The sequence below is a fragment of the Mus pahari genome, chromosome 20 (genome assembly GCF_900095145.1).
Source record: "Mus pahari chromosome 20, PAHARI_EIJ_v1.1, whole genome shotgun sequence".
Classification (NCBI taxonomy): Eukaryota; Metazoa; Chordata; class Mammalia; order Rodentia; family Muridae; genus Mus; species Mus pahari.
This window is the reverse complement of record NC_034609.1, coordinates 35,186,507-35,199,006: the sequence shown is the minus strand read 5'-3', so window position 1 is coordinate 35,199,006 and position 12,500 is coordinate 35,186,507. Positions and strand designations below refer to the sequence as shown.

General features: G+C 42.8%; 1 protein-coding gene across 1 annotated transcript in view; it reads left to right on the top strand.

The window, feature by feature from the left end:
* Cfdp1 (craniofacial development protein 1) overlaps positions 1 to 12,500 on the top strand; it is an 86,881-nt gene that overhangs the window by 15,006 nt on the left and 59,375 nt on the right. The window contains exon 5 of the mRNA XM_021220429.2: positions 8,792 to 8,911. Coding sequence (XP_021076088.1) covers positions 8,792 to 8,911 — 120 coding nt within the window. The remainder of the gene's footprint in view (positions 1 to 8,791; positions 8,912 to 12,500) is intronic.

Below are 12,500 nucleotides of genomic sequence, written 5' to 3'. Positions count from 1 at the left end.
TATACAGACAGAATACAGTATTATAATACAGTTTTCTCTGTGTTTATTGCTTTCAAAAGCAACACCTGTTTCTCAGTAGTTGTATTCTTTGCTCTGTGTGTGTGGTATGGATCGTAGAACCCCTCGATGATGCTGGAGACCTCAGATTCTCATGTCCCATGTATAAAATGGCATGGAGTCAGTATATAACCTATGCACAACGTCTTTTGTACATTAGGTATCTGATTTGTAATACTTGATAATGTAAATCTACAAAAGTAGCACAGTATATTGGGACTAGTGAGAAGAATGATAATGTGTGTGTGTTCTATACAGATGTATTTCCTCCCCCTAAATGCTGTTTGTCTGTGTTGATTGATCCATAGAATATAATCCACTAATATACAGTGTTGCCTATTTTTGTCCAGTGAAAATACATTTTGAAAAATTGAAGTTTTGTATTTTTAGTTTCATAAATAGTATGAAGCACAACCCTTAAACTTTGTTTAGACTGGGTCTCAGTGTAGCCCATGCTGGGTCTTAGTTAGCCCAGGCTGTTCTGGGAACTTGTTTAGACTTGGTCTCAGTGTAGGCCAGGCTGTTCCTGGAACTTACTATGTATCCCAAGGCAGGTGAAGCTGTCATAATCCATCTGCTCAGCCTCCTAAATGCTGAGACTACGTGCATAAGCTACCGTGCCCTGCAACACTTATTTTTAATTATTATTTTATGTGTGTGGACCTTTTGTCTGGGTGTATGTCTGTGTGCCGTATACATACCTGGTGCCTGAAGGTGTCAGAAAAGGGTGTTAGAGCCCCTGGGATTGCAGTCATAGCAGTTCTGAGCCACCGTGCAGGTGCTGGGATAGAACCCAGGTCCTCTGGATGCGCATTCAGAGCTCATAGTTTCTGTCATCTCTCCAATACCAGAGTCACTCATTTGAAAATTTTTCTCAAACACATTTTCTTTTTTGAAGTATCTTTAGAGCAGCGTTGTAAGAACAGGATTACAGTGAACACCCACATGGCGGACACTCACTCAGGTTCGTCCATGTTCAGTGTTCTGCCTGTCATTATGTGAGGGTGTGGGCATGCCTGTCACAGCGTGTGTATGAAGGCCAGAAGACAGCTTGTGTGACAGTTGCTTCGTTTTCCTCCACGGGGTCCTCGGGAGTCAATAAGCTTGCCAGGTTTGGCAGCCTTTACCTGCTGAGCCGTCTCGGCACATCTTGATATAAACGACTCACCCTGACAAGCGGGCTTGATCTCTGTTCTCTGTAATGCAGTGATTGTAAGGGCTAAGTAATGTGTGTGGCCTGTTCAGCTGGTGTCCTTATGCCCATAGTGACTGTACCTCTGGGCTTAGGTCAGTGACGAGTGGCTTTTGATTTTTAAGATTTTTTTCAATTTTTACCAGTAACACGTAGTTTTGAAGGCCATATTTTGAGTAGATCTATGTATGATTCTGTTACAGCCTTTTAAGCCCCAGTTATCCCATTGATATTCTTTCTAGGTGTTCTTACACACTCAGGACCTAGTTCAAGACTAGTGCATTTGGTGTTTTAAGGGTGCAGACCATTTGTATTGGAGAATTCAATTTGGATTATTGCTTGCCTTGTATGTTTAGTTTCCAATTAATCACCTTAGACTAGAATCCACGCCTTTCTGATGCTGTGACTTTAGGAATATAGTTCCTCATGTTGGTGTGACCCTAACCATAAATTTATTTTGTTGCTACTTCATAACTAATGTTGCTACTGTTATGAACTGTAACATAAATATTGGATATGCAGGATATCTGATAGGTGACCCTGTGAAAGGGTTGTTGACCCCACCCTCCACCCCCAGGGGTTGTGACCCACAGGTTGAGAACCACCGCATTAAACAAAACTGTGCTGGTAGTACTAGATATTCTTCAGGAACCCAGCATTAATGTTGAGGTGAAGAACATGGGCAGCATCTGTCAGAACTCCCCACTGTAAGGCGCTCCTGAGATCTGTCACATAATTATTGATGGCATGAATTGGTAATGGATTTTGCCTTTCAAAAATCATACTGCAGCTATCCAATACGGAATTACAGAACATTAACAGTAAACCATCAATGTTTAGCAATCGGTCCCAGAGGTGGTGATGTGTGCCTTTAATCCTAGCATTTGGGTGGCAGAGGCAGGCAGATCTATATGAGTTTGAGGCCAGCATGGGTACAGAGTGAGTTTCAGGACAGCTAGACTATGCAAAAAGCCCTGTTTCAATAATCCAAGAAAGAAAGAAAGAAAAAGGAAAGAAGCGAAACTTTTCTGGACATGGCAGGGCATTTGTACATGAGCAGTCGCAGCAGCTGTGACAGCAAGCACACGACCTGCACAGGATCATCCAGTCAGAATCCCAGTGTGGGAAGTGGGTCACAGAGTTGAACTAGCTAAGAAGCTGCTGGCCGTTGATGGCTGCTGAGAGAGGCAGGGCCAGTTTTCTTTAAGGATGTAGCCCCTAAGAGACTACCCATGTTTCAGTAGGTTCCCTACATTAGCAGCACTGAGTGGGCTCTCTGGGTTTTTTTTTTTTTTTTTGGTTTTTTGAGACAGGGTTTCTCTGTGTAGCCTTGGCTGTCCTGGAACTCACTCTGTAGGCCAGGCTGGCCTCGAACTCAGAAATCCGCCTGCCTCTGCCTCCCGAGTGCTGGGATTAAAGACGTGCGCCACCACGCCCGGCGGCTCTCTGGGTTTTAAGAAAGAAAAAAAAATATACACAAGGAAGTTGGGAGTAGATATGATAGAGCGGTGGTAAGAGAGAGACTGGAAGAGAGGGAGTAGGGATAAACTTAGTCAAATCACATTAAATGCCTGTATAAAAATGTATAGAGTGTATTAACGTACCACAGAAAATACAAGTTAAAAACCAAGACATTTAGAGGCAGAGTTGACCGGCTAAGTCTATAGAGCAAGTTCCATCTAGGACAACATGGTGAGACTGTCGCAAAGCCTGTATTGGCTTAGATCACACCCCACATGCAGAGTGTCTACAGGACAGTCTTAATAAAGAACAAAATCAGCTGAATTACTGCTGCTTTGAAAAATCAGTACATTTCTCATGAAATTATGAATTTCATAAATTTGTTTGTAAATATTAACATTTAACATGTCCCTGATTATTTATCTTTTTTGAGATAGAATCTAATGTAGCCCACGCTGACATTGAACTGAGTCTCTGGCCTGATGCTTCCCATGTGTGGGATTACATTCATGTGACACTACTCTTGACTTTTTTGTTTGTTTTTTTGAGACAGGGTTTGTCCATAGCCCTGGCTGTCCTAGAACTCACTCTGTAGACCAGGCTGCCTTCAAACTCAGAGATCTGTCTGCCTCTCTGCCTCCTGAGTGCTAGGATCAAAGGCCTGCTCTCTCACTCTTCACTTTTGTAAATATCCAAGTACTCAGGGAGCCTGCATGCGTACAGTTTGTCAGAAGAGGGCAGCACCATCTGTCGAATAAAACAGGATAAGGGCACTTTCTTTTCATTAACTGCACACTCAACACATGCATCTTATTTATAGTTCTCAGTAAAACGTAGTAATTTAAAAACATTATACATTATTGAGATTTGTAACAGAACAAGTGAGAGTGACTTCTCAAACTCCCTCCCCATAAAGAATACAAAAGCAGGCTGGAGAGATGGCTCAGCGTTGAAGAGCACCGACTGCTCTTCCAGAGGTCCTGACTTCAGTTCCCAGACATGTGGTGGCTCACAACCATCTGTAATGGGATCCAATACCCTTTTCTGGTGTGTATGAAGACAGTTACAGTATACTCATATACATAAAATAAATGAATCTTAAAAACAAGCAAAAAGACTAGAAAAGCTTGCTAAAGGCCTGTGGTGGCGGTACACTCCTGCAACACCAGCCCTTGGGAAGGGGAAGCAGGACGATCAAAGCCAACCTGGGGCATGCGTGTATAATTGTTTATATGTAGATATAGTATATACAAGCATTATATGTTAGATATGTTATACATATTCATATATTTAAACCTGTTAATAGTTGCTATGTTGGCCAGACTTTGTTCATTTGTTTTTTTTGAGACAAGATGGCCTCAAACTCAGATCCACCTGCCTCTGTCTCCCAAGCACCAGAATTAAAGATGTGTGCCACCACTGCCAGGCTATTGGCAAGACTTTTTTTTTTTTTTTGGTTTTTCGAGACAGGGTTTCTCTGTATAGCCTTGGCTGTCCTGGAACTCACTTTGTAGACCAGGCTGGCCTCGAACTCAGAAATCTGCCTGCCTCTGCCTCCCAAGTGCTGGGATTAAAGGCGTGTGCCACCACGCCCGGCTGGCAAGACTTTTTTTTAAAAGCACATTATTTAAGATACCATAAGGAACTTTCTTGACGGATCTTAGGAGATTTGAACTTTGACTACCCAGGCACAAACTTGGTGTTTGTCTTTGAGCATATCTTCTAATTTCTTGATATCATTGTTTCTTTCCTTTTTTGTCTTTGTCTCAAGAGCATCACTGTATCTTTAAGAAGTATGAGAGAGCTAGTGGGAGAAGTCTCTGTGAGAATGAGGGAGTGTGAGCTTTCCCTAGCTTTGTTGTCTGTCTGTCCTTCCTCAGTGCGACCCTTGGGGAAGGGAGGAAGATGACCGTTCTTACCCTTCTCTCTGGCAGAGCCAGCTGACTCTGTGAGCTCAGACTTTCCCAAATGATTCACCTTTGGGAAAACTCCAGTCATGGAAAAGTTCCAAATAAAGACTTTTCAAGAAGTTGAGTGAGTGAAAATGAAGTTAAAATGGAATTTCTATAGAAAAACAGGTGAATTAATTCTTGCTAGTAATAGGCCTTTTCCTATCAGGAGTCCCTCTCGTGCATGAGATGATTATAAGAACCATTCTCTTACTTAAGAGTACTATGATAGCTAAATCCTTTACTGCTTCCTAAAAGTGAAGTTACTTTCTAGCCCCTTGGGAGGCTGAGCACAGGAGAGGGCCAGCTTGGAGCTTACTGGGAGAGCCTGTCTTGGAAAACAAAACGCAGAGTGGAGTTGCTCTGGGGATGTGACCAGCAGAGAGCAGTCTGCTGTTTCTTTGTGTCAACTATCAGGTTCCTTAAGAAGTACCTCAGGTTACATAGTGTTTCCCGGTGGGTGCATGGACACTGGCACTGAGATTAAGAAGGGCATTCCCGAGGGTTAGATTTCCCCACGCCTGCTCTATGACTTGGTGTGTGTCATAGATTGTCGTGTTGCTTTTGTTGTTGCTGTGTTGCTGGACTGTGAGTTTTTAATGGCAGAAGCCATATCATGTTTCTTTACGTGTCCTGTTGCATCTGGAATGCTTTCCAGAACATGTTTACCTACGTGTGTATCAGCCTTGTCAGCCCTGCTATAAAACAAAAACAACAAAACCTAAGTTCATGTTGCTGCTTGCTTCCCTTTGTTACTTGGGCCATTTGTTCATTTGTTCTTCAGATCCTGGCATTCTTTTTTTTCTTTTTTTTTTCTTTTTTTTGGTTTTTCGAGACAGGGTTTCTCTGTGTAGCCCTGGCTGTCCCAGAATTCACTCTGTAGACCAGGCTGGCCTCGAACTCAGAAATCCACCTGCCTCTGCCTCCCAAGTGCTGGGATTAAAGGCGCGTGCCACCACCGCCTGGCATATCCTGGCATTCTTAAAGTTCAGCTGTGATAGTGATCCTTTAAAGTTTGCTGTGTCAGTCAGGTGTTGTGTGGCTCTCTGCTGAAGCTCATCCTTCAATTCTAGACTTTTTTGTTATAGTTTTCCCTTATCTGAAGTGTGTATTATTTGAATTTAGACTAGACTGTACTATAGTTGGGCAACAGCTGTGCCTCAGAAGCAAACAGTCAAGTGTCTATTCCCTGGTAGTACTATGAACACTATGGGTTGGTTAGCACTTGGCCTTGCCCCTCAGCCCTCTGGCATGTACAGCCTTTAAGGGTGGCTTTGCACTTAATTCCTTTAGTTTCAGGATGGGGCTTTATTCTTTTTTTTTTTTTTTTTCTTTTTCTTTTTTAAAGATTTATTTATTTATTTATTATATGTAAGTACACTGTAGCTGTCTTCAGACACACCAGAAGAGGATGTCAGAGCTCACTGTGGGTGGTTGTGAGCTACCATGTGGTTGCTGGGATTTGAACTCAGGACCTTTGGAAGAGCAGTCAGTGCTCTTACCCATTGAGCCATCTCGCCAGCCCGAGGCTTTATTCTTTATGCTTGTCCTCCTTTGGTTTTCATTTTCTCTGAATGTACTGGGTCCCTCTAGACCAGCAGTGCTGGGACACGGCCCGTGTTTTGATGTAAGAAAGGCTTTGTTGTCCCTAATGCAGACTTGGAGCTGGTTATGGCTGCCTGCGCCTCTCTTCCACCTTTGATCATTAAATTTAATTAGCCTTTCTAGGGTTCTGTAAAACAAATCGGCTTTCTTGTTGTCATTCATTCCACATGACTACAAGCTCCAGAGAGCAGAGGAGACCAGAGCAGTTAGTACTTCCAGACTTGCTGCTCTTTGTTTTGAGTCAGAGTCTCATTGGCTGAGGATGGCCTTGACCTCCTGTACTGCTGCTCACTGTCCTAGTGTGAAGATGTTGCAGGCATGTACCACCATGCCCAGTGGTGTGTTGCTTTCTCAAAGTTACGTGGACGTCTTTTCTATTATCCCTCTACTTATTACTGCTGTGGAGTTGGTCACATTTATTTGTCACTGTTAGTAGGACTTTTACAGGAAGTAGACAGTAAAATATGTGTTAGTTCTTCATTAACCTCTCCAGTCTTCTGTAGATTCTGTACAAGACAAGGAAACCTAAAGGATCTATTTTGAGTATGGTATTTTGAGTTCAGCATTAAGCCCAAAGATTTTGATGCAGGTTTATTTCGGGTTGATTTAGCGGAATAACAGATGACCCTACAATTTACTAGCTTGCATGAAGCAGCTAGCTGTCCTATTGCAGTTCCTCACAATTCCAGAGGCCTCTAGGTCCAGCTAGGCAGTTGCTCAGCCTCTCTTGTTCCCTTTAGCCAGTGTTGGGACCATCTTAAAGACCACTTCTTTCTCGTCCTGATGCTTGAGAACTCAGATACCTTTATGCTAGGGGTGGTTCCTCAGACTTCGCGGTCTGTGCCTTTCCATGCGATCTATGCTGTCAAGTGGATGGAGTTCTAAAGATATATTCTCAGAGAAGAAAGGCTGCAGAAGGCCTGGAGTACAGAACCACTTTACAGCCATTTGCACAGAACTCTCCTTAGGTGACACAGTCATAAAACCCCATCCAGTTTGAAGGAGTTTGCTCAAGGTTCTGGAGGAGCATATGGAACAGGAAATGTGTGACAGTCAGTTTGGAAAATACGGTCTGTTGGCAGAATTTTCACTAGCATTGCTGTGTAGACGCCGGATCGTTGAGTAAGTCGAGTAACTGCTTAGATTTCAGTTTTAATCCTTAGGGATGTAATGAGCTTCCTGTCAGGATGACAGTGCTGTAGCACAAACCTTCCTTCCCAGTATCAGCTACAAAAGCAGCCATAGGTAAGCATTGGGGTGTTGCTGGTGTGTCTCCGCTGTGGCTGGATGTTGGTTAGTCTCAGCTTGGCTTCACACTTAACTTTGTGCCACTTACATAACACACAGTATTAAGTACAGCAGAGAGGTAGCTCTTTGTTAGAAAATTTATCCTTGAAGGTGGTAGAGACTGGTATACTCTCACTAATGGATTTTATAGGGTTTATTCTATCATTTTTGGCTAATCTTTGGTTAAATATTTATAATGCACTGGTAGATTGGAATTTCAGCAAAATTCTTCAAATGCTTTTGTTGCTCTGGCGTGTCAATACAGGCATTGCATATTTCTCCTCTTCACCTGGAATATGGAGCACCTTAAGCACCTTTCTTTCTTTCTTTAGAACTTTTTGTCGGATGCGGTGCTTTCAGTTTGAATTGAAGTAGGACTGTGTCACATTCTGACACTCCCCAGGAGTTCTACTTTGCCCAGTTTAAAGGAAGTGTGCTTTTGTCTTGGAGTTTTAGGTGCAGAGCAGGAAGGAGCTTCCGTGGGATATTTCCATTTGTTTGCTTTCCTTCTTGAAATGATGGTGATGCTTGTGTCCATGCTTGTGTCCCTGTGTCCCATCTCCATTTCACTGTGCTCATCTGGGTAGCGAGGGAGAGGGAGTGCGGGCAGGGTCTCTGTAGATCTGTGCTAGTAACCAAGTGAGCTGAGACGAGTGGGGGGTGTGGGGGGAGTCTCCATGCTGGCAGGACGAGTGGGGGGTGTGGAGGGAGTCTCCATGCTGGCAGGACGAGTGGGGTGTGTGTGGAGGGAGTCTCCATGCTGGCAGGACGAGTGGGGTGTGTGTGGAGGGAGTCTCCATGCTGGCAGGTAGAGTGGGAGATTTGAAGGTGAACATTGAACTACATTGTTGTTTTGTTTGTTAGTGTCAGTCTGGGAAAATGCCTATTTATAGAACTGTTAGAGTGAACTTTAATCATAAGACTCAGTGGCCAGAATTTATTGAAAGCTCAGTGGTATGTTCCTTGTTTTCACTTACTTCACTTGCTATAACTTTTGCTTCTTTTTAAAAAATGTATTAATTTTATGTACTTTGGAATTGCCTGCATGTATGTTTGTGTAAGGGTGGATCCTTTAGAGCCAGAGTTACAGACAATGGTGAGCAGCCATGTGGGAGCTGGGAACTGAACCTGAGTCCTCTAGAGGAGCAACCAGTGCTCTTAACTGCTGAGCCATCTCTCCAGCCCCCCAATTTTTGTTTCTTATCCCATTTGTAAGTTTCTTTCTCTTTCCTTGAACTAGGGTCACTAAGGAAGTAGATGCTGCGTCTAAGGAAGCCAAGTCTTTCCTCAAGCAAACAGAGAAAGAAAAACCTCAGGCTCTTGTCACTTCACCAGCGACACCACTCCCTGCTGGGTCAGGGTGAGTATGTGCCTCAGTCCCAGGTGTAGTTGGCACACTGGGAAAACTGTTCTCTGCGAGGCCCGGTTTCTAACTGCGGCTGTCTCTACTTCATTGTGATATAGGGAATGAAACTCTGCCTTGTCAGAAGTATTTATTTACCCAGATGGAGTTTGCTAGAAAAAATTAGCATGGATTGCTTATTTAATAATCCCAGCCTGAAAAAAGCTAACCATAAAGCTGAACATGTAAATCATATACCTAAAGATTATTACTTTTGCATGACAATATTAGCAGATCATCAGAACGTTTAATAAATTTTGAATTGAGTACTTAGTTCCAGCCCCCCTCGTGGCAAAGGAACATCAGAAGGTCAGTGGGCACAGACATCTACATCTGTAATCCCAACGAGTTAGAGACTCAGATAGGTAGACCACCAAGGCATCAGAGTAAGCCCCTAGCTCAAAGAAAACAGTCAAAAATTATTTTTTTAAAAAGAAAGTTTGATAGTTTACTTCTTTTGATCTTTCCATACATTATTTTAGCTGAAGATTAGAATTCCTTTCTCTTTGAGAAAGCAAAAGTTCCTATCTTAACATATGTAAAAAGGAAATAAGTGAAGCCCAAGGCTGTAGGCTCTAAGGGAATGATCATAGACCTTACCACAGGGGTATCTTTGACCAGCCAGCAGAGAGTTCTGGGTAGGCCAGGCTCCTAAGCTGACTTCTGTGACCTTTTAGATGGGGACTGTCACCTCATTAAACATAGTCAACTTTGTTTTGAACAGGAAAGTTGGTGTTTGTTTGTTTGTTTTTAAGACAGACTTGTACTGTGCAGGCATGGCTTTGCCCGGAGTTAACTGTGCAGACCAGGCTAGTGCCAAACTTATCAAGATCTGTCTACTTCTTCTTGAGTGTTGGGGTTAAAGGTGTGGGTCACTCTACCTGACAAACAGGAGTTTTAGTCTACATTTTTTTTCTCAAATTAAAAATCCACCAGATTTCCTATTAAACTGTGTAGGCAAATTTTCGTCTCTTTAGCCTGGCTCTGAATAATGGTGTTAAAGTGGTGTACATTGTAAGTGAGGGTACACACACTTAGCAGAATCCAAGACAAAGGTTTATATGCAAGTCATTTATTTATGTGACAAGTGGTTCCAGGGAGACCCGGATTGGAGTGAAAGGAAGAGAGGCCTTTCTTAGATACTGCTAACTGCCTTTTCTGTTACACATCAGTGGTATTGATTGTCCTGAAGACTGGCTAAGCAGACTCTTTCTAAACGAATCTGGGCTGATTGGATATCAGCGTAGGACAGTCTCTTTAAATTGACTGAGGAGGATTCCTCCCAAACCTGAGCTGTACAGTCCTGGCATAGCAAAGGGTCAACATGGAGGCTCTGCTGGGAAGAGGGACTGCAGAAGGAGGGAGGAGGCATCCTCAGGCTGCACGGGAGAGCTCCTGGGGTAGAGGGCAGCTGCCGAAAGGCACTGTTACTGCAGCTATTCTGGTGAACTATTTCTCAGGAGATTGATGACCTACTGACTCTATTACACAAGGGGCAAATGAACTCTGTGCTAATCAACTTCTCTGAAAGCTATAATGGAATATACCAGAGTATAGAATATCTAAGTATCTGAGCAAAAGTGCAGGAGTATGGGACATTTAAAATCTCAAGTGGCCCTTCAAGGGCAATCTGCTTGTTTTTCTGACCTGTGTCAGAAAACTGCTTGGAATGCCAAAGGAAGTCATCTGCTTTGGGGTTTGAAAGTAGGCTTTTTTTTATCATTGAAAACGTTAGAATCTGCAACAGATTCCATATGTACGGAGGTCTTTTCAAGGGAAGAATTTTCAGGAGTCATCTAATATATAAAAGAAAAGTAATACAGTAAAATGTTTGCCTTCCCCCACCCCCTTTGGGAATTGCTTCAGTTTATAGAAACTGTGTTTTCCTTTTCTCTAAACAGATTTAAGCAATACAGGAAAACCAGTGCAGAAGAGTAAAACATCCTGTCACACATCCTTCAGTAACAAATAAGGACAGATGCAGAGGAGCCAGTGTTTGTAACTGAAAATGCATTTCCTCTGCATGTTTAAAATAGCCTGCTGCTTAGGCTATAAAAATCCAGTGTTTGTGTATCAGGGATGGAGCAAACCCTCTTAATTAGAGGACAGTATCAGGCTGTTACATTTGGTAGTTCAGTGCACAATGCTTGCTGTGTCTAAATTCCCGTGGCTTCATCATCCAAGCCTCTTGATCTCTCCCTTCCTCTGCACACTGAATTCTGCATCTAGCTTATACCAGCTGGTAGCTGGCTGGGCTTCAACCCCACACTTGCTCTTTTCTTCCACTCTAACATGCATTACTCCGTTAGTCTCATCAGAACTTGCTATAAGCACTGAGTTGTTTTTCCCATGTGGTTTTGTCTTGTCTTGCCTCTTGGACATAGAAAAAAAAGGCTTTGTTGTTGAATCTCATACAACCTCCTGGTGGTTATCAGATTAAGCAGTGCTTGTCCCCCAAACAGAAAAGATTTGTCATAGAACCATGTGAAGATTTAAGTCTCAAATTGATACGCTTGGTAATTGACTGTAATCCTAGTATCTAGAAGTGAAGGCAGTAGGATCTGGGAGTTCAAGGCCAGCCTTGACTACATGGTGAGTCTATGGTCCATCTGAACTGCATAAGATTTTTTTCACTGAGCAGGGCAGTGGTGGCACACACATTTAATCCCAGCACTCGGGAAGCAAAGGCAGGCGGATTTCTGAATTTGAGGCCAGCCTGGTCTACAGAGTGAGTTCCAGGACAGCCAGGGCTACACAGAGATACCCTGTCTCGAAAAAAACCAAAAAAAAAAAAAAAAAAAAAAAAGACCTCTAGCTGGGTGTGGCAACTGAAGTCTTTAATCCCAGAGTTTGGAAGCCAGAGGCAAGAAGATAGATTGCTGCAGGTTTGATGCTAGCTTGATCCACACAACTAATTCTAGGCAAGCCAGGGATGTTAGCAAACCCTGCCTTAACAAAAATAACACAAGCACAATAGATCTGTGTGTGACTTCAAAAAGTAAAATTAGAGAGCCGGAGAGGTGTCGCTCTATTATAGACCATTTTTGTTGTATCCTTATGTCTTAACTGTACTACACTTTTCATGGTGTAAAAATAGTGCCGTACTTTGGAGCCTTTTTGCATGTGTAGAACAAGCATGTGAAGTTCTTGCACTTGTAGAATTCACTCAGCTTAAGGGTGGGCATGGGTTTGTGAAGGAGGAGGTGAAGCCCTTCATTGAGAGAGAGAGAGAGAGCACTGTGATCATCTACAGAGGAGTAAGGTCTGCTGGTTAGTGACAGCAGTGAGTGCTGAGCTGCACTAGAGGGCAGACATTACCCTGAGAAAGTGAGCACTCGGGTGCACCGAGCCTTTCTAAGAATGAAGGGGGCTATAGATTTTTGTCTGCCTAATTAGTCTTTGATAAGAGATGTCTTTGTTTTGTTTTCTTCGTTTAATATATCTAGATATATTAAATTACAGTTTGGTCTGTTTTCAACTTTGGAAAATTATTTTTCCCTCTCATTTTTGTAATACACAGTTTTATTTGTGGAGATTTTTTTTTTTT